The sequence below is a fragment of the Periplaneta americana genome, chromosome 1, assembly GCF_040183065.1.
Source record: "Periplaneta americana isolate PAMFEO1 chromosome 1, P.americana_PAMFEO1_priV1, whole genome shotgun sequence".
Lineage (NCBI taxonomy): Eukaryota > Metazoa > Arthropoda > Insecta > Blattodea > Blattidae > Periplaneta > Periplaneta americana.
The window spans coordinates 121,673,675-121,699,398 of record NC_091117.1 but is presented as its reverse complement, the minus strand read 5'-3'; the positions used below and the strand labels follow the sequence as shown (position 1 = coordinate 121,699,398).

Here is a 25,724-nt window from a genome sequence, read left to right as displayed (position 1 = left end):
TCTTGTTCCTATTTCGCATCTAGGTATTGCGCAAACTGAAAATTAATTAATGGTATTTGTGAATTTAAAAATGGTGTCGTTCTAATAATCTTATTGTTAATGTAGACAGAACTTGTTTATTTTTAGTAATAATGTTAATTTTTCATATTTAGTATTTCAATGACGTAACTTTAATCTTAAATCATCCTGGAAGACTAACTTTCCTGGTGTCATTTTCGATAAAGATCTTAGTTCTCTTTTCATGTTGATGACCTTTGTAATGCTTTAGACTCAATAAGGGGGGCAAAGGCTAATTGGGATTTCCCAGTCTCTGATTGGGTCAAAAACCCTGATGGAACTGATATTTAAACCATTGCGGTGAATTTCGGTGAAGTCCGGAGGGCCTAATTAGTCAAATCCACTCTCCTCACCTCCACGCTGGGGCCCCCTGGGATCTTGTAAGATGCGAAAGAGAGAGTGGTATGCGGAAAGCAATGGGAAGCTTCCGCATTTATATATATCCCAAGAAGATATTGGAATTAAGATTGCATGATGAGTCATTCCCTGGTAAAAAATTCCGGACGTAAACTATCCCCCCAATCGGATGTCCGGGAGGGGGATACTGGGGAAGGACGATTCATGACGGAGCCTACAGGAGAGAAGAAAAGAAGACTGACTACTGGAACGCCTCTCGTTTCAGGTGAGTTGGAAAGCTTGAAGGAAGTAATGAAAAGAAACAGAGTGGATGTGATGAGAATATCAGAAGTGAGGTGGGAAGATAGTGGTTAGTAAAATGTAGCATGAGTTACAACAACTATTTCAACAATAAATCACAAATCACGAATTATATTCCCGATGGCTGTTTACTGCTATAAAGAATGTTCCTAAATTCAATAAATGAACCGAAAAAAAAACTTTATTTTTTGTTTTAGTATCTTGAAAAGTTCATAAATGTGTCTAAATGCAACGTGAGTTACTGTGGAATGACCCGAATCTAGTATTATTACTACGTATAACTTTTGTAATTCTATTAATTGTAGACTGCCTGAGTGGCAGAAAAGGCCTCAGGGTCTAACTCTGCCAGGTAAAATAAAATATATTATTATTGGTAACAGTAGTAGTAATACATTGAAATTCTTCGCCAGTGTGTTGAAGAAGAATGTCAGCAGATACAATAGCCAGTAAGATGGTACATGATGCGTTGCTTAGAAGTCTTTATTTTAAATCCTGGTGGCTATTTTAGCACTATCTACAGAATTATGCATGGTCTTCGTAAGCAAAGATGTAAAAATAAACATTCATTAACTAAAAATTGCCTGTAATGAAAAACAGAGCGAAAATGATTGCATGTATGCATATAGCTTCTAGTCACAAGCTTATAGTTTTGGAAATTTTAAAACTGGAACGTAATCCCTCTCTCTTATAGCATTTTGGTAATTGCTGGTACATCCAGGCACATAGACACACTATATTTATGAGCCGTATGTAAATAAAAGAATGTGGATAAATTAGGTTTTTTAATAAAAGTAAAAACTACTTCTATTTCAGTTCATTGAATTTATTTTTGTTTGAGATTTATACGACATGCTTTAGAAGTAATCGTTACTACGTTCTTCAGCTTTTGATTCATTTTCAAACTTCACTTTCATGATTTACTTATTGTTGATAGTTTGATAACTACAATAAGGTTCAAAAAGAATGGGCCGGTGACAAATGTGTAAATAAGTTCCAGAAACAGAATAGTGTGCATGCCCGTCTCCTTGAAGTTCCAGTTCACAAGATGACACAATTAAACCATATAAATGTGTTGTATTTTGTTCTAAAATATTTTATAAAATAAAACAAAGGGTTGATTCTAGCTGCATCAGAGTCTCTGAAGAGTGAAATAGCAATAACATTGATAAATACTAAATCTATTGAAACGAGGTACAAAAGTATCGAAAATGAATGAGAAAGCAAATAATACGCCGCATTAAACCATGGGCCATTGTACCGTAGATGATTTAAGCATGGGTCTAAACCTGATAGCAGTGATTAAGATAGGTTCGAATCTCCATTAGTCTTAATTTTTTTACATTATAAATTTACCATAATAAGTTTTTCATAAACACCATTTTCAAAAGTACCAATAGGCGACATCGCCTGGAAGTCGATTGAATGTTTAGTAAATAGCACAACCTCTCCCCTGAGCAACACTCCTGTCTGTTAATAAAACTGTCTGTATTTATATCTGATTTATAGTTAAAAAAAATATGTTTAACTACAACATTAAAACATGTTACCATTGTAAACATAGAATTTAGTTTTATTTGTTTTAATAATGGCAATATTGAAGTGATACTCAGTAGCGGCTCGCCGTAAAAAAAATAGGTGAAGTGCTTTTCACATACACAAATGCATAACAGTTTTACCAATATAATGAGTAGGCCTACTATTCGTAAACTGCGTACAATTTTAATAGGTCTAGAACACATGCAAACAGGAAAATTAATTTATTTCAGGACTCACTCAATTTCTTGCATACCAAGTCAATCCTCCTATCTTTTAAAGCAGTAAACCTGTTCGATGATGTCTTCATAAAATGTCTGACTAACTGAGAGTGGACAGTATATCTCTATGCAAAGCTATGGGGCTAATGAGGAAAATCTCTCCTGTGATGTAGCATTCCGAGTGAAATTTTTAATCTCATCAAACAGAAAATATTCTTGCATCGATTTTTTTTAACTTATTTTATACAACTTCTCTATTTTCTTAGCACTTTTTAAAACAAAGAACAAATGGAACTGTAGGTCGTCCAGAACTTAAAACATCTTTCTTATCCTTATGTATAAGTCTACAAAACAGCATTTCTAATAAATAATAAAACGTGTTATTTTCGGGATACATATTTCACACTCATTTATCAATATTTTCTATGTACTGGTATCTAAGTATTTGTATAATAGCACTAGTGATTAAACATATAATATGCGCTATGATGTAGGATTAATACACTATATAGACTTATCACTAATATTCGCTAAATACATTAAATAATAAGTTAATATATACGTACACAGTATTAAGCTATACGTTTACATTTACGCGCACGTTAAACTTTCAAATACAAGAGCTTGAACAAAACTCGCAAGCTCATGGTAAGAAATAATACACGCTGCGGAAAACAACTTTTAAACTTTGCGAATGTATGTTGGGTGTATTTCTGATAAAATAACATAAGAGCTAGCTAATTTACCACAGCAGGGGTGGCTGCTTCTACACAAGGAATGAAGATAGTATTCTCGAGTCAGGTAGTACATACTCTAAAATTTCGCAGCCCTTAAACAATAGCCTCCGGCCTTGGAGACCAGCTGCAACCCTACCCTATCGTCAGATCTGCAAACTGGTTACTCCACATACAACAAATCTGACAGTTCTCCGTAACTGAAAGACTCAGAAATGCACTTCACTCATACAATCTTTCTTTAGTACGTGACGTCACGTTACCATGGAAACCAAGTGCTGTATGAGAATGGGAGCCCAAATAATTTCACCTTTACAGTATTGTAAGTTCCAATAGACACCGCTCGGCGCTCGTAACTGTTGACATTATTCTATTCAGCAGACGGTTACAGATACTATTTATACAACTAAACACTATTCATAACGACTGAAAATAAAACTTTTTTTTTTAGTTTAGAAATATGGTACCGGTAATAACTAGAATTAATTATTAGTACGAGATAAAATTGTGTTTTACGCGTAAATAGGTGAAGTCGCACTTCACCTACTTCACCTGAATAACCGCCCCTGGTGATACTGTTTAGCATTCTTCAATTTGTTCGTATTGGAGTTTAGCTTTCTGTATCGTCCTTATTGAAGGGTTCAGAACCATAATGGGCCAAGAGCCATATAATAAAAACGTAGACAACAAGGGTTAAAACTAAGTTATTACAATAATTCAATGAAAACATATAGCAAGTAATATGAAGTATGCATAATAAAATTAAATTATATCTCAATATTCATTAAACTATGGTATTCACTTAACTTTAACTCTCACTTTCTCCGTTTTTAATAAATGGCGCTTGGCCCACTATGGTTCTGAATCCTTCAATTCCTGGTCGACCGCGCATCTCTGCAAGGTAAGAGGACGCAATCTTAATCAGAGAAGTTGAAAACCACTTCTTTCTAAATGCCTTTGATTTGAAGATGGCGTCCAACTTTTCAACCGTGAGGAGACATTTTAGAGAGTATGGCATAAGGTCTCGTCGAACTGCGACGAAAGAACATTTGAAAATGAATCATGTCGTGGACCTTCTAGCTTACGCTACTATTTGGCAGGACTTCGACTGGAGAATGTCATTTTGTCCGACGAGGTAGATGTCTTCAGTAGCACTTATGTCCTGCCCGTGTGTATCGTATGGATGACCACCGATATAATGAACGTTCGTGGGACGACTTCACAGGCCGGGTCGCGTGAGCGTTGCGATGTCAAACACTGGAGCAGAGCCTCTAGAACGCATGCATGGTCGGTTTACGACAGATGTGTATGAATAAATTTGGCAAATATAATGATTCCTTCCGCCCGAGAATGGTATCCAGACGGAACACTTGTGTTCCAGCAGAAAAACCATCAGATACACACCGCCAATCGCATTTAAAGATGGTTTACGAAGAGGTCTGATGTCGACATGCTCGAATGTCCTTGGATTTTTCACCTGATATGAATCCGATTGAAAATGTGTGGCATAGATTGAAAATGATCTTACGCTCTAATTGGGCAGAACCACCCTTACGAACAGCAGACAAATTATGGAACAGAGTAGCTACTAGATGCGTGGGAGGAGGTGGTCACGGATGTAGACCTATTACGTAATCTTTTGGACTCCATGTCGCGCTGAATGAGGGCAGTTGTTGATGCAAGTGGATTATGGAGAAATACTAGTCCCTACCACAGGCCTTTTTTTTTTTGTTTATATATGTTTTTGTATAATTTTTGTTAATTTATATTTGATGTACTTCTAATGTTTGAGGAGGCAAACAAACTATTAATTTCGCATACAGATCAGGTTGTGCCTAATAGTAGCCCACAAATAATAGGATATAATATGTTTGCAACACTTGCATAACCAAGTTTATTAACAAATTCCACTAACACTTGTCATTAAACATATAAAATAATACAACATAAAAATCATCCCTACCGGGAAGCGAACTTACAACTCTGGTTCCGAAATCAGAAACATTACCCCTGCATTGTAGACGGATCATTATCAAAGAATCAACCGGAACAAACATCAGAGCATTGCCTTCGAACGAAATGAATTTACTCGTGTGAACCTGACTTTAAAAACTATTTGAACTACCAAGTGTCGGCCCATTCTATTTTAATCCAATTGTACATGTTGTCATTTTTACTTAATATGCCCTATTCATCCTAGTCATTAGCTAGAAATCAGTGTGATAACGACGATTTCAACCAAGAATAATATTGCTTTCAGCTGGACCAGCAGAGAAGATGAAGACGACCGCAGCGACGCAGACGAGCGATCACTGCTTGCAGTCCGAAGTGATCCAGATAGACGCAACCACTCAAACGAGCGACCACTACTTACAGACCGAAGTGATACAGGCGGACGCAGACACACAGACGAGCGACCATTACTTACAGACCGAAGTGATACAGACGGACGCAGGCACACAGACGAGCGACCACTACTTACAGACCGAAGTGATACAGACGGACGCAGGCACACAGACGAGCGACCACTACTTACAGACCGAAGTGATACAGACGGACGCAGACACACAGACGAGTGATCGCTACTTACAGACCGAAGTGATACAGACGGACGCAGACACACAGACGAGCGACCACTACTTACAGACCGAAGTGATACAGATGGACGCAGGCACACAGACGAGCGACCACTACTTACAGACCGAAGTGATACAGACGGACGCAGACACACAGACGAGTGATCGCTACTTACAGACCGAAGTGATACAGACGGACGCAGACACACAGACGAGCGACCGCTACTTACAGACCGAAGTGATACAGACGGACGCAGACACACAGACGAGCGACCATTACTTACAGACCGAAGTGATACAGACAGACGCAGGCACACAGACGAGCGACCACTACTTACAGACCGAAGTGATACAGACAGACGCAGGCACACAGACGAGTGACCACTACTTACAGACCGAACTGATACAGACGGACGCAGCCACTCAGACGAGCGACCACTACTTACAGACCGAAGTGATACAGACGGACGCAGACACACAGACGAGCGACCATTACTTACAGACCGAAGTGATACAGACGGACGCAGGCACACAGACGAGCGACCACTACTTACGGACCGAAGTGATACAGACGGACGCAGGCACACAGACGAGCGACCACTACTTACAGACCGAAGTGATACAGACGGACGCAGGCACACAGACGAGCGACCATTACTTGCAGACCAAAGTCATTCAGACGGACGTAGTCACACAGACGAGCGATCACTACTTACAGACTGAAGTCATCCAGACGGACGAAGAAACAAAGACGAGCGACCACTACTTACAGACTGAAGTCATCCAGATGGACGCAACATCCGCACAGACGAGCGACCACTACTTACAGACTGAAGTGATACAGACGGACAAAGGAACAAAGACGAGCGACCACTACTTACAGACTGAAGTGATACAGACGGACGAAGGAACAAAGACAAGCGACCACTACTTACAGACTGAAGTGATACAGACGGACGAAGGAACAAAGACGAGCGACCATTACTTACAGACTGAAATCATCCAGACGGACGCAACATCCGCACAGACGAGCGACCACTACTTACAGACTGAAGTGACACAGATGGACGAAGAAACAGAGACGAGCGACCACTACTTACAGACTGAAGTCATCCAGATGGACGCAACATCCGCACAGACGAGCGACCACTACTTAGAGACTGAAGTGATACAGATGGACGAAGAAACAAAGACGAGCGACCACTACTTACAGACTGAAGTCATCCAGATGGACGCAACATCCGCACAGACGAGCGACCACTTCTTACAGACTGAAGTGATACAGACGGACGAAGGAACAAAGACGAGCGACCACTACTTACAGACTGAATTGATACAGACGGACGAAGGAACAAAGACGAGCGACCACTACTTAGAGACTGAAGTGATACAGACGGACGAAGGAACAAAGACGAGCGACCATTACTTACAGACTGAAATCATCCAGACGGACGCAACATCCGCACAGACGAGCGACCACTACTTACAGACTGAAGTGATACAGATGGACGAAGGAACAAAGACGAGCGACTACTACTTACAGACTGAAGTCATCCAGGAGGACGCAACATCCGCACAGACGAGCGTATCCAGCCTTGTTGAAGGTACAGTAAATTGTTTATATTAGTGGAGAGTATTAATATTTCAAAGGAGGGAAGCAGTAACTAAATACAATTAATATTTAGAAAAAAAATTACCTACTCACCTGTCATTTAAGCTGCAGAACGATTCTCCCATTTTGTTTGTCTAACTCGTCTATGACGTCACCGTAAAACCGAGATTGTTGTGGCAGTTTCTTAATAAATGATTTTTCAATTTCAAAACTGCCAACTGTGAGATTCGCTTTTGGCCTATAGAATTTCTCACAAATGCCTTTACTCTCTTGAGAATAGAGAGGAAGTAGTGGTAGGAATTGTTAGTGTAAGTTCACAAAATTTGACAACTACAGAGTAGGCCGCCTCTAGTTTATATTCCTTAATACATTTCAACAACTCACTGAAGCTATTGACACTACTCGCACAAATGCTTTCTTTTACACTGAGCAGTACAGATAATTGGAAACGCAGAGTCACTGCATCAAAGAAACAACATAATTAGCAATAGTTAGTATATCAAAAGCACTTAGGATATGAGCATTGTAATGCTTTGGAAATTTGTGAGTTCCAGTAATTTTAGATGGCATTTTCAAAACTCTGATCGCTCTAATAATATGGATTCGAACAATGCAGATTGGAGAGGAGACGCGCAGATTCCTTTACCCAGGATATAGATTGGAAAGAAAAATATTTCTGATTGCTTGATTGGCAAACTTACTCGTGTTGAATTGTATAAGCTCGTGTGGCTTACAGCTGTTTCGGTGCTTCACGCCATCCTCAGAGCTTATACAATTTAACACGAGTAAGTTTGCCAATCAACCAGTCAGTTATATTTAAGTGTTAAAAGTAGTGTACGCAAGATTAAAGATGAAAAATATTTCTTTCTTCAAGTAGATGAACGATCGAGATGCCTGATATGTGGTACTTTCGTGGCCAATATAATGTGGAGCGCCACTATAAAAAAACATGCTAATACCTATGATTTGGTCGTAGAAGAGGGTCGTACAAAAATGACTCAGGATCTTTTCCTTTTAATTGGTTTATTTTACGACGCTTTATCGACTGCTAAAATTGTCTAGCGTTTGAGTGAGATGATAACGACAGCGAAGTGAGTCCAGGTCCAGCGCCGAAAGTTATCTAACATATGTTCTTAATGGGTTGAGGGAAAACCCCGGAAAAATTCTTATCCAGGCAACTTTCCCAACCAGGATTTAAACTCCGGCTCGCTCGTTTCGCGGTCAGACATACTGTTACTTCACAACGGTGGACCTGAGGATCTTGACGAAACCTCCTTAACCGGAACAAATTTAATTAGTAGTAGTGGTGGTGGTCGTGGTGGTGGTAGTAGTAGTAGTAGTAGTAGTAGTAGTAGTAGTAGTAGTAGTAGTAGTAGTAGCAGTAGCAGTACACTGTTATTAGGCCTAATAGTTGCAATATGTATTATTTCATGTCTCATAGCGCAGACACACCGTTTGCATCCTTTTTTCTAAAATCAACTTTACGACTGACACTTTTCCGAATGAGCATTTCTCCAAATGACTATTTCTTTTACGCGTTCACTGTTTACCGAAATTAATAATCCGATACATTATTCGGATAAATAGTGCCCGTTCTGTGTTACCTACAAGCGCCATAAATTGTTGCTCTTTTCATTTGGGGCAGATCCTGTATAGACGCATCCAGGCTGAAGGTCTAACTATAGGAAGCTTACAACGATATCGAAAACAATGAAGTAAGATTATATACACATATGTTGCTGTCATTAGCATTTGTTCCCCCAGATCATGTAAAACAATTATTCGAAGAACTCAGAGAAGATGCGCCTGACACCATACTACCTATATACGATACTTTGATTTCCATTAGGCCTACATCAGTGGCCGAAGAGGTAGAGGCAAAACACGACGTGTACCACCGCGCTATAACATCGCATTTGGAATCAATACCAATGAACATTGCAAGTTGAACACCGGACCAACAATGTAAGTGAAGCGCGGCATAATAGATTTCAAATGCTCATCAGCAAGCATCATCAATCATCATCCCTTTATACGGCCTTAGCTGAAATTAAAAAAGAACAAGCAGACACTGAGGTCACGATGCAAGAGTTAAGATTGGAAAGGAAGGTAACAGCACAGCCAAGAAAGCAGTACAAAACAGAATAATGGCAATAACACTGGAATACAAAACACAGAAGGAAGAAAACCGCAGTCTTCAGTACTTAAGAAGAATTGGGTACAATTTTATCTTCTGAAGAGGCATGAAATACAGGCATTCTGTGCTCGTTGATCATGTCCCATCTTTCAAAAAAACAAGCTATAGTCATACTCTGTTTTTATACATCTTCCAACTTACTCCACTCGAATTTATCTTTAACCACTTATAAATATTAAATTCAACTTCCAGAATAGTGCAATAATTCAGTATGTTCTAAATATGAGTTTTTAACAGAGCATAAACTGTAATTTACACTGAAAACGACACAAAGAACACTTATAGCTTCGACATACTTCGCGTATTCGTCACTGGAAGCACGCTTTCAAAATCATAGTGGGGTGGTCTGACTGCTGGGGTTGCGAGGGAAACAACTGTGTCCTGCCCGTTGCGCGCTGCGTACAGTTTGAAACAAAAGTAACAACACTATGAAATAATAATTTCGTGAAAAATGAAAATAACTTTATTGTTAAATCATAAACATCAGAAACAACGAAGACAATGACAACGACATTTTGATATATTTTAATAGCCTACATCAATTTCTTACACATCCTCAAAATGAACCAACAAAAAGCACATAAACATAGCATTTACATTAGTGATCCTCCACTATCGATCTTACTTTTTTGAGTATCTAACTTGTTACATAGTTCATCAAACGAATTAATTTTGTTTATTTGTAACCACTTAATTCGTTACGGTACTGTTCAAAGTTCTTAACGTTGTGCCTTCTCATTTCAGGGTTCATTCTTGTTGAGTAATACGATTGTATAATCGTTCCGGTAAGCCTGGAAATATCCTTGGCATATCACTAAGTTTTAAGAAACAGCTATTTCGGAGTATTTCTGCACATTTCTTTCTCTGTCTCTAGAATCATGTAGTAGGTACAAACGTTTACTTCTAAGTGTTTATACACACAACTGAATGCTTTGTTGGCGTGAAGACATTTCGTGGTATATTTTCTAGTCACAAGCTTCTCCTTTTCAGATGGAAATTTGAAAACTGTATAACTGCTCTCAAGTAGAGCACTCTGATAGGCCTAATTGGTGGTACACTGGCATTCGAAGAAAGTGTTCGATAATTTGTTCGTGTAAGTGTGGCTTTTTTAGTCATTATTCCTATGAATAGATGGCGAAGATAATTCAGTGTTGCCAATAGTACATAAATATACCCGTATTATGAAATTCAACACTTCATCCCCCTTGAATGATTGTAAAAAAAAAAACACTACATTTAGCAGAACCGCTATTACCGTCAATTATGAAAATAATTTGTACTTGATCTATATCAATATTTTTGCAAACACTTTTTTACCCGTTCCTGTAATAGATTCACCTATTGAAAAACTAGCAGAACTTGTTCAAAGTTTCTCAATTTGTTATATATTTGGTTCTGACCTATCCGTGGTTAGGACGTTCGCTCACCCTTATGATCAGAAAATTGTAGGCCCGATACCTCTGAACGCCAGTATACACGCAGACACACAGGCACTCTACATTTAGAAGCCATCTGTAAAAAAAGTATAAGGATAAATTAATTTCATTTTTTAAATAGAATTAAAAAATTACTTTAATTTTAGTTCATTGAATTTATTTTTCTTTAGGGCTATACATGCGTTAGAAATAACTTTACTACGCACATCAACTTTTTATTCCTTTCCAAAATTCACTTTAATAATTTATTAATAGTTTGATGACGTACATATTGTCTACTTACTTGATATGCTACCTATTTATCCTGTTCATTACATTAGCTAACAATTACTTCATTACGACGATTTAAACTCAGAATTATCTTGCATTTTAGATGTACCCAAAGCGACAGAGAAGGTGATGACGTCGAGAGAACGCTTCCTGGAAAGAATAAGACGTATCAGAGTTAACAGTGGAGGTACAGTAATTGTTTACAGCCTGAAGTGGTGGCGCTTCCAGCTACGCACAAGTTCTATTTTTACTGTAAATAAAAGAATAAGGATAAATTAATTTCATTTTTGAAATAAAATTAAAAAATTGCTTTAATTTCAGTACACTGAATTTATTTTTCTTTATGGGAACACTCAACTTAAAAATTGGAGAAAAAGTGTCATAGAAATGAAAAATTAAATTTCTACACTAATTTACGTGACAGAACTAAATCAATACGCAAATTCTTCCCCTATTCATTGAGAAGTCACAGTCAAATGCACAAAGCCAAAAAATAAAAAATGATAATTAAAAGTGATATTTCAATTAATGATTGATTAAAAATAGAAATATTTTTTATTTTGAAAAGTATTGGATCTAATGAGCTGAGATTTTGCATGTTACTTTCCATGTGTATATTAAATTTTTTCTCCAAATTTGAAAAAAATTGGTCAAATAGGAAAAAAGTTCCAAAATATAGCCGAGTGTCCCCTTAAGGCTATACATGCGTTAGCGTTAGAAGTAACTTTACTACGCACTTCAACTTTTTATTCCTTTCCAAAATTCACTTTAATAATTTACTTATATTGTCTACTTACTTAATATGCTACCTATTTATCCTGTTCATTACATTAGCTAACAAACACTTTATTACGACTATTTAAATTCAGAATTTTGTTGCATTTTAGATTTACGCAGAGCGAGAGAGAGGAATATGATGGAAAGACTCAAAATGACAGGTCACTACCCGTACTACCCGCACCAGAAAAGAATGACACACTTAGACAGACGTCCCAAAGAAGAAGGTAAAGTAATTGTTTATATCCTGAAGTGGTGGCGCTTCCAGCTGCTCACAAGTTCGATTGATGGTAGCAAAGAGGAGATTTATGGAGTAGAGCCATTCAGCCAGTTAGTCCAAACCGCTTGTTAAATTTGTCGCAGTTCGTAGAACCTGCTGTTAAATATTTGAATTAAGTTCTTTACAGAAAGGAAGAATATTAATTTAAACACAATTCTCTAGCTTTTTAATGTGGCAATAAACATAATGCTAAAATAAACGATAAAATAAACTCGAAACGAATTATTATTACATTCTTGTTTCCTATTCAAGTGTGTAGGCAGTCAGGACAGGAATATGATATTATGCCTGCAGCCTTGAAACACACTTTCGCTTATTTTGGCTGTGGTTTACCCCTACAACCAATCCATTTGTAACGGATTCTACATGTTCACACCTTAAATCCCTTTTCTTCTAAAAAAATAATTCAGTTTTAAGAAATATTTTATAATTCTCTGATTATATGGAAGCCAAACATTCATTCTGAAAAATTTTGTTTTACAGTTCTTAGTTATAAAGGAGACTGACTGTTTTTAGCTGCTGTAACGGATGCTACCACCTCTCTGTTAAATTCATGACTTACCATTATTCTCACTGATAGTTCATGTTCTAGGATGAGGTTAACAAATTCATCTCTTTCATGTTTATATATGAAGAATTGCACTTTAATTTTTTACAAGAATTTTTTAGAAATGATAAAAAGTTAATTCATTAATGAATTTTATACAGTGTAACGGATTCTACATTCAATTGTAATGGATTCTACAAGTCACTTTGATATGTAGCTATGGATCTTTTATGAAGTATAAGATAGTAAAAAATTAATTTTTGAAGTGTAGTAATTTAATATTTACTATTTGAAATTAAATAAATGAACTCTGACAATAAATTAAATTATACAGTTTAAAGGAAAAATGTATAGGAAAACAATGTAATACTGTTGGTTAGATATAGCATACACTAATAAGAGTTTTATTTTTGTGTACAAAGAATTATTAGCTGTTTTTAGTCTCATTAATACTTTCAAGGTTACTTCTCAATATAACATTAACATCGTTGTGAAACTCTTACATTTAAGCTGTGCTGTTGAGTCCTGAAATCAAATGTTGGGAATATTTCTACAATTTCTCCGAAAAAAAAAATACTTATCACTTAAATTTGTTATAAACTTATACCATACACTAAAAATAGCTTTAATTTTTATTTACAGTGTCATTAATATTTACAAGTTTATTTCTCATTAACATTAACGTCTTTGTGAAACTCGTGCATTGCTCTATGTCCTTGAGTTTTGAAATCAGGAGTTGGCAATATCTCACCACAACATATCACTTCCTCATTTGGGAGCCATACACAGCATGCCCTTTTCTTTGAAGGACTCAGTGGTAGGACTGAGTACATTTTGTGCTTTTTTACAGCTTTTCTTAAAGTGCTGGTACATTGGTAAGACCCAAAAGCCTTTTCTGGTTTTGACCCATCTATTGTCTTATTTTCTTCTGCTTTCTTTTTTCTATATTTCCTCATTGCTTCTCTCTTTGCCCGGTTTAGCATATCATCCAATATTCTATCTGACTGACGCCTTACCTTTAATTGGTCCCTTTTACTTTAATCCCCCTAATGACAATAAAGTGGTGAATATTAGGACTTTTACTGTGGATATTTCATTCCCTATTAAAAATGTTTGATTAATAAATGAAATTTGATATGATCTAACGATTGTAATGATTGTTAAAGTTAGTATTGAATAGATTAGAAAGTAAATGAATAATATATTTTCTCCAATATTTATAGCTACTAATATTCACCCTATATGATTAATTGAAGAATATGTCAAAATTTTTCGGATTGAAATTTGGTTTAATCCACCAATATTTCTATCTCGATCTTTCTTCAGATATTCAGTCCATTTTTTTTATCTTCTTTCTTCTTAGCCCTAAATTTCAGCTTAGCCATACGAATATTGTATTTACTGTGATCTGCCATGATTCTGTAGAAAATTAGGTCTAAAATCGTAAAAAAAAAAAAAAACAGGTTGTCATGTAGAATCCGTTACAGTGTAGAATCCGTTACAGTCCATTATGTTTTTAATTCACTTTAGAAATGCAAAAATATATGTAAAGGCAATGTTGGAACTGTATAATTACTTTCATGAGCTGTGGTTTTGTTTCTAATAATACTTACAATGTTATAGTAAAAAAAGACAATTTTCATGTAACGGATGCTACATTAGTTAACTGAATTTCAAATAAGATTTAAATATAATTTGGTACATACCTTGAAAATGTAACAATCAGTTCAAGAAACTACAATCTTTATGCCATGCTTTAAAACAAAAATGGCTGATATCAGCTGATAAGATTGAATGCTATAGGCTGCCCAACCCACATATTTTGGAATCAGTGTTGGGTACATGAAAAGTACCTACAAGAAAGATGCCTAAAACTTATTTTACCTCTATAAAATTGAGGAAATCAAGGTGGAACCTTAAAATTTAATGTGTTTTAAACTATTTGTAGTATGAAATAATACTTCTTTCTAAATTTTATATTTTTAACCACAATTCCCACTTTTCGTGGAATGACTACCTATACTTCCCCATTTCAGTGATAATACCGCATACACAATAATGAAACGTAGTAAGTTATTCAAAAAAATAATTAAAAAAAGTAAATGGATTGTTGAGCACATTAATAAAGTACTTCGTTTTCCATTTGTAATATTTCTCTTACAATTTTTTATTCCAATCCAATTAATTATTTTTTCATTAAGAGTATTAACAATAATGAATGCTTTATGGCCGCTGGGTCGGTAGTAGCCAGCATCATATAAGCTGTGCTTATATTTCAATCTAAATCCCAGAACGAAATCATTGTAGTGCAATGAAACGTTAAAGCGGTCGGTCAAGTCTTCTTGGTAGTGGTGGTTGGTTGATGTTTCGAAAAGTAAAGTGTTAAATTGGTATATACGTAGTACATCACCCATACTTTTTTAGAAAAACCCTGCTGAATTTTTGGTTTACGAAAAATATTCATCTTTATGGGAAAACTCACTCCCGCCACTCCATTAGAACAACGTATTATATTTTTCGTGAACCAAAACACAATACGGCATTGCTACGAAGTGGTGCTGAAATACTGTACATGTTAAATTAACTTAATGTGCGGTAACAGTAGCCTAGATTGTGTGTGTGCAGACGCATCTTCGGATAGTATAGTATTATGTGGAGCATAGGGCTGCAACAAGCAAGGCTAGGTAGAACTACATCTTAGACAGGTAAGATAATATGATACATATGTTTGCAGATGTAGCGAGGTAACCTTCCACCGCTCTGATGTCGCCCAGTGCACAGACGAAGTGTCGGAAGTCTACCCCCTTCTTCCTGACGAGAGTCAAGGATTTTAAATTATACATATAAGAGCATGTTGATTTGTAGTTTTACTTTATTTGTAGCTGCTTATTATTTCATATTTCTATTGAGATTATGAAATTTGCGGATATTTTTTAACACGTATATTAGTTGTATTTTCCCAGTTTTTTCCACATAGACGTGGATCACCGTCATACCCACAGAAAGCTTGTTCAGCCAGGTGCGATACTTCAACAGATAGGTGAAAGACCTAGCCCGATAGATGAAAAGTGATGTGAAGGATTGACTAGAGTTTAAAAGGAGTCGAGTTGTGATTCTTTAAATTGGCACTTCACTTGGAGGGACTACCCAAACATACAAACAAACATAAGGCCAGAGATTATATACGAAGTCTTCATAATGAAACAAGACATTTGCAAAAACATGCACAATCCAATTTAACTAGAGTTTAATATCATTAAAAAATGAGACTATGTGAGGTATATATCACTTTGCACCAAGATCCATATGTGCACTTCATATCTTTGTTTACTTTACTTTTTCTGGTTACAAAACACAGCCAACAGCGTTTTAAACTTATCTGTTGACGTACTTTGTTGCCTACAAGAAGATTTTTGAATGCTGAAAATTATCGTTTGACATCACATGAAGGGTCCAGGGAAGAAACCAGGTAAGTCACTTTTTCCTTGAAACCTGTTTTCTTCGCTGAAAGAGTTGACTTACCTATCTCTTATCATGTACACCAAAAATTTGAAGGCAAATAAACCCATGACTAATCTGTTTCTTTTCCTGTTTCATACCTCTAAACGATAGTCCTTTCCATAGAGAATCTAATGGCACCTCGAACTCCATCTCGACAAAAAAGTGACTTACCTGGTTTTTTCCCTGGACCCTTCACATGAAGTTATTCACAAAATTTTAGTGTATAAATTGTAATTTTTGTAAGATTCAGGTTCAAGCAAGCCACATTTTCTCGTTATTTTTTTACATTGAGCACAGTGCTGTAACCAAGGTATTTATTTCGACAGTACCATGTCTAATTTTGTCTTCACAACCTCATCAGTGGACCCTTGTGCGTGACAAATATCTTCCGTTAGGATTCTACTGCTTCGAATAATTTTTCAGGAGGCATCACGAACAGACTCACACAATCCGCACACATAATACAACAAATCACGCACTCGACACTCAGACTGCTAGCATGCCAACAGACAGAGAAGGTAGTTATGGAGTTTAAGTCAGGTACGGAGGAGTATTTGGAAATCCTTCTTGTGCAGTAGGCCAAAGGCAGAGTGTGGTGTTGTTTTGGCTTTTCCACACTTACACTTCATATATGCAAGAATTTTCCGCCATCAAGTAGTCTACAGTTAACAAAAAATATATATATATATATATATATATATATATATATATATATATTATGTGCTGAGAAACAATCCAAAATATATTTTTACGAAATATGCTAATTTGAGGTTTTCTGACACAAAATCCTACAAATATACAATATTGTATGCTCAATAGTCTTTTATATAGGACGCCAGAAATGTGCAAACATATGTACGAGTAACTTTAAATATTCGTCATTACAGACGTTCAAAAATGTATAAAATGTTTTTGCATGGATTGCTTACGAATCCTCGCCCTATTAATATAACATTCAATGAAAATCAGTGAATGCAATGACACATACTTAATGATCAATTTCGTTTTGCTCTTTGCAGAAATACGGGTTGTCAACTATGAAGAAGAAGAAGAACTCGAACCAGTGAAGGTCAAAAAGCGTAATTTCTTCATTAGATTATTCTTTCGGATTTGTAGTTGCTGTTGTCCTTGTTTGTGCAAGAGAAAGAGAAGATTTTAAGTGTATGTAGTGATCACTAGAGATGGAACAATTCCTTCCTAAACAAAGCATGAGCACAATCATGACATTTAATTTGAAAATACGTGATTGTGCTTATTCCATCTAATAAAGCTGCACTGTACGTAAGAAACGTAACTTCAGTCACTAAGTACCAAACTGTACTCTTAAGAAGACACTACAGTAGTGTTATTAAACAGTACTTTGTTTACGAAAAAATTGTTCCATCTCTACTTATTAAAACAGAGGAGAAATTAATAGAGTTAAAAGGTGACATATTCTAATTGTAGTTAAATGTAAAATGCAATGTCACCAAAAAATATATATCGATCAATCCCCAATTTCGCGAATGGAAGGCCCCTCCCTTATACTTCTTGTATTTCTCTTGTTCTCCTTGTCTTCCCGTTGTCCTCATTGACTTAACCTTGATCTCATTGGATTCCCCTTATTCTCTTCGCATTCACTATGTTGTCCTTTAATGCCTATTTCTATCCTTACATTCCCCTGTCCTCATTGTGTTCTCAAAGTAACTCTTGTACTCCTCTTCCTTGCTCTCCTTTCATTCCACTCGTTTTCCTCGCAGTACTTTTGTTTTAATTGCATACTCCTTGTTCTCCTTTCATTCCTCTTGTTTTCCTCGCAGTACTTTTGTTTTAATTGCATACTCCTTGTTCTCCTTTCATTCCTCTTGTTTTCCACGCAGTTCCTTTCATTCCCTTGTTTTCCTCGCAGTCCTTTTGTTTTAATTCTTTACTCCTTGTTCTCCTTTCATTCCCCTTGTTTTCCTCGCAGTCCCTTTGTTTTAATTGAATACTCCTTGATCTCCTTTCACTCCCTTGTTTTCCTCGCAGTCCCTTTGTTTTAATTGCTCACTCCTTGTTCTCCTTTCATTCCCTTGTTTCCTCGCAGTCCCTTTGTTTTAATTGGTTACTCCTTATTCTCCTTTCATTCCCTTGTTTTCCTCGCAGTCCCTTTGTTTTAATTGCTCACTCCTTGTTCTCCTTTCATTCCCCTTGTTTTCCTCGCAGTCCCTTTGTTTTAATTGCATACTCTTTGTTCTTCTTTCATTCCTCTTGTTTTCCTCTCTGTCCCTTGGTTTTAATTGCATACTCCTTGTTCTCCTTTCATTCCTCTTGTTTTCCTCGCAGTCCCTTTGTTTTAATTGCATACTCCTTGTTCTCCTTTCATTCCTCTTGTTTTCCTCACAGTCCCTTTGTTTTAATTGAATACTCCTTGTTCTCCTTTCATTCCTCTTGTTTCCCACCCCCCAGTCCCTTGGTTTTAATTGCATACTCCTTGCTCTCCTTTCATTCCTCTTGTTTTCCTCGCAGTCCCTTTGCTTTAATTGCATACTCCTTGTTCTCCTTTCATTCCTCTCGTTTTCCTCTCTGTCCCTTTGTTTTAATTCGTTATTCCTTGTTCTCCTTTCATTCCTCTTGTTTTCCTCGCAGTCCCATTGTTTTAATTGCATACTCCTTGCTCTCCTTTCATTCCTCTTGTTTTCCTCGCAATCTCTTTGTTTTAATTGCATACTCCTTGCTCTCCTTTCATTCCCCTTGTTTTCCTCGCAATCCCTTTGTTTTAATTGCATACTCCTTGTATTCCCCTGGTTTTCATTATATTAAAATTGTTCTCCTTGTATTCCCCTTATTCTACTTGTATTTCCCTTGTTCTCCTTGTATGCCACTTGTTCTCCATGTATTTGTTTTGTTCTCTTTGCATTTCCTTTGTATTCTCCTTGTTTGTTCTTGCATTCCTTTGTTAACCAGTAATTCCTCCTGTTCTTCAGGTGTTACTCTTTCTTTTCAGGTTTACTCTTGTTCTCCTGGTATTACACTTGTCCTGCAGTTATTACTCTTGTTCTCCAGGTATTTCTCTTGTTCGTCTTGTAACACAATCTGTTCTTCTAGTATCCCCGTTGTTCTCCTCCTATTGCCTCTGCTCTCCAAGTATTCCCCCTGTTCTCCTCGTATTTTATCCATGTACTTTTATCCCACTCCTGATCCTGTATCCCATACCTATTCTCCTCGTATCCTTCTGTTTTCCACGTATCCTGCCCGTTCTTATTGTGTATCCCCCGATCCCACACCTGTTTTTCTCGAATTCCCCTTGTTCTCCTCGTATTCCCCTGTTCTCCACGTATCCTGCATGTTTTATCTAGTTCTCTTCGTATCCCAATCTTCCTCCCTGTTCGCCTCGTATCCCCCTGTTCTCCTTACATGCCCCCTAATCTCCTCATATCCTCATATACTCCTCATATCCCAAATTTTCTCCTCGTGTCCCCCAGTTCATTTCGTATTCTCATTTTCTCCTAGTATACCTCTCTTTCCTAGTATCTCCCTATTTTCCTAATGTACCCCTGCTCTCTTTGTATCCCGTCATTTTCCTCTTATCTTTATGTCAAATGTTTTCCTATCTTCCTGTTCTCCTCGCATTCCCCAATCTCCTCGTATACCCCGAGTTCTCCTCATATTCCCCTCTTTTCCTGCTATTCTCCTGCTGTCCTCGTATTCTCCTCTGATATTCCCTTGTCCTCATATTTCCCTCTTTCTCCTTACATTCCACACGTCCTTGTATCTCGGTTGTTCTCATTTTCTCCCGCTTGTTCTGCTTCTGTGCCCCTTGTTATTCTTATACGCCCCTTTTCCTCCTTGTATTCCTCATGTTCTCATATTCCCCTCAATCTCCCTGTACTCAGCTTGGTCTCTTCGAATTCTCTTTGTGTGCTCTACTTATAAACTCCTTATATTCCCCTTTCCCTCATTGTACTCCTACGGTTCTCTCTGCTTGTATTCCCCATATTCTCCTTTTGTTCATCTTCTCCTTTCGTTCTCTTTTTTCTCTCCCTATTCTCCCTTTGTTCTCCTTTTATTAATATATTTTTTCTTGCATCTCCTTGTTCTCATTGTATGTCATTTTTCCCCTTGAATTCTCCTTGGCCTCCATGACTTCTCCTTTCCCCCTCGCCTTCCCCTCGTTCTGCTTGTATTAACCTCTTCTTGTATTACTCTTGTTTTCCTTCTCTTCCATTTGTTCTCCTTGTTATCCTTATATTCATCTTATTCGCCTTGCATTTTTGTTGTTCCAGTCTTTTCCTTCCTTTCTTTTCACTTGTCTTCTTCTCATTGCATTCTCTTTGTTTTTCTTGTATCCCCTTATTCTCCACGTATTCCATTTTTGTCATATTTGCCTTGTTAACCTTCTTTCCTTTCACTTGTCTTTCCCTTGTTCTCTTTGTGTTGTTTTCGTTGTCCTCCTCTTGTACTCCTAGCATTCCCTTTGCTGTCCTTTCAATGAATTATTCACCTTGCATTCCTCTTGATTTCACTGCATGCCTCTTGTTGTTCTTGTAATCGTCTTCTTCACTTTCTATTTCCAATTTTTCCTGGTAATCCTGCAATTCGCCTATTATTCCCGTTGTTGTACTTATATGCTCATTTTCATCTAATTTTTACCCTGCTTGTATTAGTATTCCTCTTCCATTCTCCTTATGTTCTTGTGTTCCCCGTTTTCTCCATTTATTTCCGGGTGACTTGTTTGCTTTCCTTTGAAAGACTGCTATTTGAACTTGCTCTTTTGTGATAGATGCATTAAGCTGTTTATTTTGTTCAGGTGTGACATACCTTATTGGATTTGGATTAAAAGTTTGAGAAACATGTGCAGATTTATCATCAAACATATCGGTAAAGTACCGATGAAAGATAGTAATTATATCCTTTTGTTTACTATATTCCGTTTTTTCATCTTCGATTTTAGTAACGAAGTGGGAATTGCAGCGTTTTCTTTCCTTTACCAAATGGAAAATGTTCATTTTATCTTCTTCTTCTGCTGAAATAATTTTACTAGTCACTGTTGTTCTCTCCATCCTTCTTCTGTATATTGTTCGTATCTGGGCTTTAATATGACTTAACTTTGCTTGCATGGGAGCACTACTAGAGGGGCCCTTGAGGACAGACCCAAAACGTTCCACTTTGGGTTAAAAAAACATACTAAAACCAACCAAAAACCCTCTAATATATAACAATATTTTAAGCTAAAAACTTTCCTATACTTTAAAAACCCTACTTTATACCCCATACTATGGAACCCTATTTACCCCCAATATTATTATAAAATACCTAAGAAAACAAATAAAAAACAAGCAAATATATAACAATATTTTAAGCTAGAAAACCCCCAATACTTTAGAACCCCTACTTTGGAAAAACATGTATTTTTTATTTTAGCTGTCCTCAAAACACCCCTTACTTTGGAAAAAATTATACCCCAATATTCTTATAAAATACCTAAGAAAAACAAGCCAAAACAAGCAAATATATGACAGTATTTATAAGCTAAAACATTCCACTACTTTAGGAACCCTACTTAGGAAAAACGTTTATTTTTATTTTTATTGTTTTACACAAACACGAGATCATGTTTCGTCTGGTTATTATATAGATTCTTGACATATACGAGTAACCATATCCAAGCACATTATACAAGCATTATTTTTGAAGCACAGAAAAACACTCAAAAACAACTAAAAAAGCAGCTATTTTGCGCTAAATATAGTTAGCTGTGCCAGGATTTTATTCAGTGCGCTAGAAAATGCGCTAGAAATTGCGTCAGAAAAATGGGGTGCTGCGCCAGAAATTCCAGATATTAGGTGCACTTTGAAACATATGCGAAAACAGCTAGCAACCATTTTAGTTAAGGCGTGAAGAAATAGCGGATATGATATGATAACAGAACCGTCCCAATAGGATGTGATTGTGGTTTCTCAGTTCCAACCTCTGGGAGTGTTGTTCCGCCTCCAGTGTGATAAAAGATATCATAAATGGAAAAGAGAGATAGATATATACAGTTTAGTGTTTTTCAAATCTATTTTTCAAATTTGTGTGCATACGTAGACAAAATATAAACTTATGAAATTGTAGATCATATTTGTTTCCAGAAAATGGTTTTGTAACTCTAATTTTATATTAATGTTCTAATGCTTAAATAACTACTCAAATAATGGAAAACACCAAGTGGATAGTGTTGAAGAGCATGTAACTTATATAGATTTTTTTTTAGCATATTGCAGTTGGGAAATATACTACCAATTGGATGTTGCAAATCAAGTGGCCATAGAGGAGCAACGCTAAGTCCATGAGGGGGTGAGATCGCTTATTACCCCGTTTTTCCTAGCTCTCCCTTATATCCACTACTATTCAGCAGAGTTAATAGGACCCATCTGTTAATTCAGATGAAGTGTCTGTGTAACGTCCACACATATCACTCTGAAAAGAGATGGTAGGCTGTGGCTGCTGAATGATACTGGGTAAAGGAGACAGAGCAGGTGGAAAAATGTTAGAATCTCTGATGGACATATTCCACTCATGCATTAAGAGCATCTAATTTCAATACAAGCTTCTTTAAGTTAACGATGATTTCTCCGTATGAAGATGGAATCTTTTTACATTGTATACCGAATGTAGATAGGTTATTCTTACCCGCTCTAAGTAATGTATTTGTAAATTCGTTAAATTCAAAGACAGTGTTGTCCTTAAAGAAATATAGCATACCGTTCGTGTATCTAAAAGCAGATTTCATGTTCGGAGGGACACCTGGAAATTTTCTAGATATTCCGTAACTCTTAGCTACAAACTGACATTCATCCAACTCCATATAGTAAATATCATTATAGAATATGAACGTTTGACCCGTAAATGTATTTACAGTTGTATGTATTCTCGCGTTTGAAGTTATTCCTAAGGTAGATATTTGCTTGGGGTATCCGCTAACTAACATTAGACTAGGAAACTTTATCATGTATATTAGATTGTTTATAAAGAATACTATTTCCCCAGATGGTCTTTGGTATAGTGTAGATATATTTTTAAAGTCTGGCGGTAAAAATAATAGCCAGTCAGTTATAAGTTGTAGTTTAGGAATATTCATGTCTGATAGACTAATCATCCATACCCACTTTTCGTAAAAAATGTACATGATTTGATTTACGATCAGAAATGTCTCAACATTATTTAACTCACACAGTTCCGGTTCTAAAGGATTGGGTTTTATAGGTGATGTTGTTGGTTGATTGTTTACAGTTGGAGAACCATATAAACTCTGAATAGCATTTATATCATCATTACCTAGTTCAAGTTTATCTCCACTGTAAAATGCAAACATAATCGAGTTTCTATCATTGGAATGAGCTATACCCAAAGCGTGACCGATTTCATGTATTAACACGGCATATAAGTTGGTTTGATTTTCTGGTGTGTTATCGTCTGTACCTATATACCAATTTTCATCGCTATCAATATGAATTTCGATTAAAGAATTATCGCTATGAGGGAAGTCCGAATGACCAAGAATTCCTCCTATACCATCAAATTTAGAAGCACAAACTGCGCTAGATTTCTGGCATTTGTGTCCTCCTCTTTTGTTACTTAAAACTATGTTGGGATGCACCATATCACGTTCAAATTTTAAATCTGTGTGTTTTTGCCACGTATTGAAAGCCTGTTCTGTGATATGTAAGACATCGCTGTTAGCAAGAGAATAGTGCCATTTAATAGTTTTGCTATTCCATTTATAAGTAGCTGTGGAAAAACCAGTAGGATCATCTTTAACTCCGCATCTTGGAGTGTATAATAATTCTATAATATCGTCTATTTCACCCATTGTGTCTAAACCATAATATTCTTGGAATAAAAATATGGCTGTAGTGAGTGTTGTTTGATCCACGTATTTGACCTGTTGATTTTCTGATAATGATAGGTAACCATATTGATGCAAGCGATTAATAACGTCTAATGTTTGATTAGTAACTGGCTTGGATTGTAATCCTGATAATAAACATGATATAGTAATAATAATAATTGTCGCTCTCATTTATATTATTAAAATTCTTCATGTCAATTGTAATATTTTTTCTCACCAACCATGACAGCACCGGTCAAAACGCTTTATGTTTTGCTAACTGCTTGTTAAAAACAACTGTATATGATAGTGGTAAATACAAATTGGTGTTTGGGATATTATATCTGAGCAGCTTGGATAACCGATCATATATAAATTTGCTCTCACTCTGATGCATTCTATTTATTATATATTAAAAATCTTCGCTAACTTTTTTATTCTTCATATCAATTTTAATATTTTTCTCACCACCCATGAGAGCATAGATAATTGTATTGTCTGGTACATTAGCCTCAAAGTCCATAGTAGTAACTAATTGTGTCCTGTCTGTAAAAGTAATATTTTTGTGTTTAGTCATATTGATAATACCCATGAAATGTTCGGTAATGAACTTGTCAATATCCCATCGTAAATTGGAGTTACCCACCCACGTTTGTTTGAAAGCTACATATGTATCGTAAGCATTTTGATAACAGTGTTTCATAATATCCATCTGTTGTTTTTCAAATGGGAACTCTTCATTTCTGCTATTTTTGAACGTCCAGTTAGCTAACTGACAGTGATTGTATACACTCGAATCCCTTTGTTGATCATTGGGTCTGTTAGTTTGAAAACGGATAATACATACGTCAGGCATATCGAACTGTAAACTGTTAAATGATGTAGTCAAGTCAATTCTTAAATTCTTAGCCTTAAATCCATGTTCCTCGTGAACACTCAAAACAAAATAGTTCAATTTTAATACAGGATTCTTATACAGCTTTGCTTTCATTTCGTCAGTATAATTAGATTCATATTCAACAATGGGTACTATTATTTTAAAATCGTTAATGACAATTTTTCCCTCGTGAGGCATCACGACAACAGTGCCGTCTGCTTTCTTTTTATCCCATCTGTAAAAGCAAGCTTCATCAGAAGAAGCCCGTTCGAAAGAGATTGTTAAGCCAAGATTAAACATGATGTCTCTATTATATCTTAGAAAGCCAAATATGTACTCGAGTGGGAAACTAACTTCGTAAATTCTACCAGTTTCATAGTTAAGTCGATCGTCTGTGATAAACCCGGCTCCTTTGTAAAATTCAATTTCCGATTTCGGAATATTCAAATCAATAAGGACATCAGAAACAAGGGCTGGGCTTTCTACAGTTTCTACAAGCTGTCCAAACGATCTAAGGTGTGCTCTATTCATGGGAAAAAGTTGTTTACGAGTTTTATAAGTGCATCCTTAGCAAAGTTGCCATTTGATGCCTTTCCATGAGGTTCAAATTGCATATAA

At 36.4% G+C, this 25,724-nt stretch overlaps 2 protein-coding genes across 3 annotated transcripts in view; one reads left to right on the top strand and one right to left on the bottom strand.

Moving 5' to 3' along the window:
- LOC138700146 (uncharacterized) lies at positions 1-23,503 on the top strand. Its single transcript, XM_069826532.1, has 5 exons — positions 1-679; positions 5,463-7,382; positions 11,397-11,480; positions 12,181-12,297; positions 17,418-23,503. The coding sequence occupies exons 1-5, from the start codon at positions 529-531 to the stop codon at positions 17,555-17,557; spliced, it is 2,412 nt and encodes an 803-aa protein (XP_069682633.1). The 5' UTR covers positions 1-528; the 3' UTR covers positions 17,558-23,503.
- The window catches only part of LOC138700171 (tigger transposable element-derived protein 1-like), a 55,330-nt gene that overhangs the window by 2,644 nt on the left and 26,962 nt on the right, over positions 1-25,724 (bottom strand). Inside the window, exons 2-3 of one of the 2 annotated variants that reach the window (XR_011332285.1) lie at positions 11,307-11,443; positions 11,015-11,099 (exon numbers count right to left, since the gene is read on the bottom strand). The gene's annotated coding sequence lies outside the window, so the exon portion shown is untranslated. Of the gene's footprint in view, positions 1-10,034; positions 11,100-11,306; positions 11,444-25,724 lie in introns of those variants that run through there. The other variant, XR_011332280.1, reaches the window with a different exon arrangement.

Excerpts from the sequence above, each read along its gene's own strand:
- LOC138700146 (XM_069826532.1), top strand. The coding sequence starts at position 529 with ATGATGAGTCATTCCCTGGTAAAAAATTCCGGACGTAAACTATCCCCC. Across the intron at positions 11,481-12,180 it reads TATCAGAGTTAACAGTGGAG|ATTTACGCAGAGCGAGAGAG; the intron begins GTACAGTAATTG and ends GTTGCATTTTAG. Across the intron at positions 12,298-17,417 it reads CAGACGTCCCAAAGAAGAAG|AAATACGGGTTGTCAACTAT; the intron begins GTAAAGTAATTG and ends TGCTCTTTGCAG.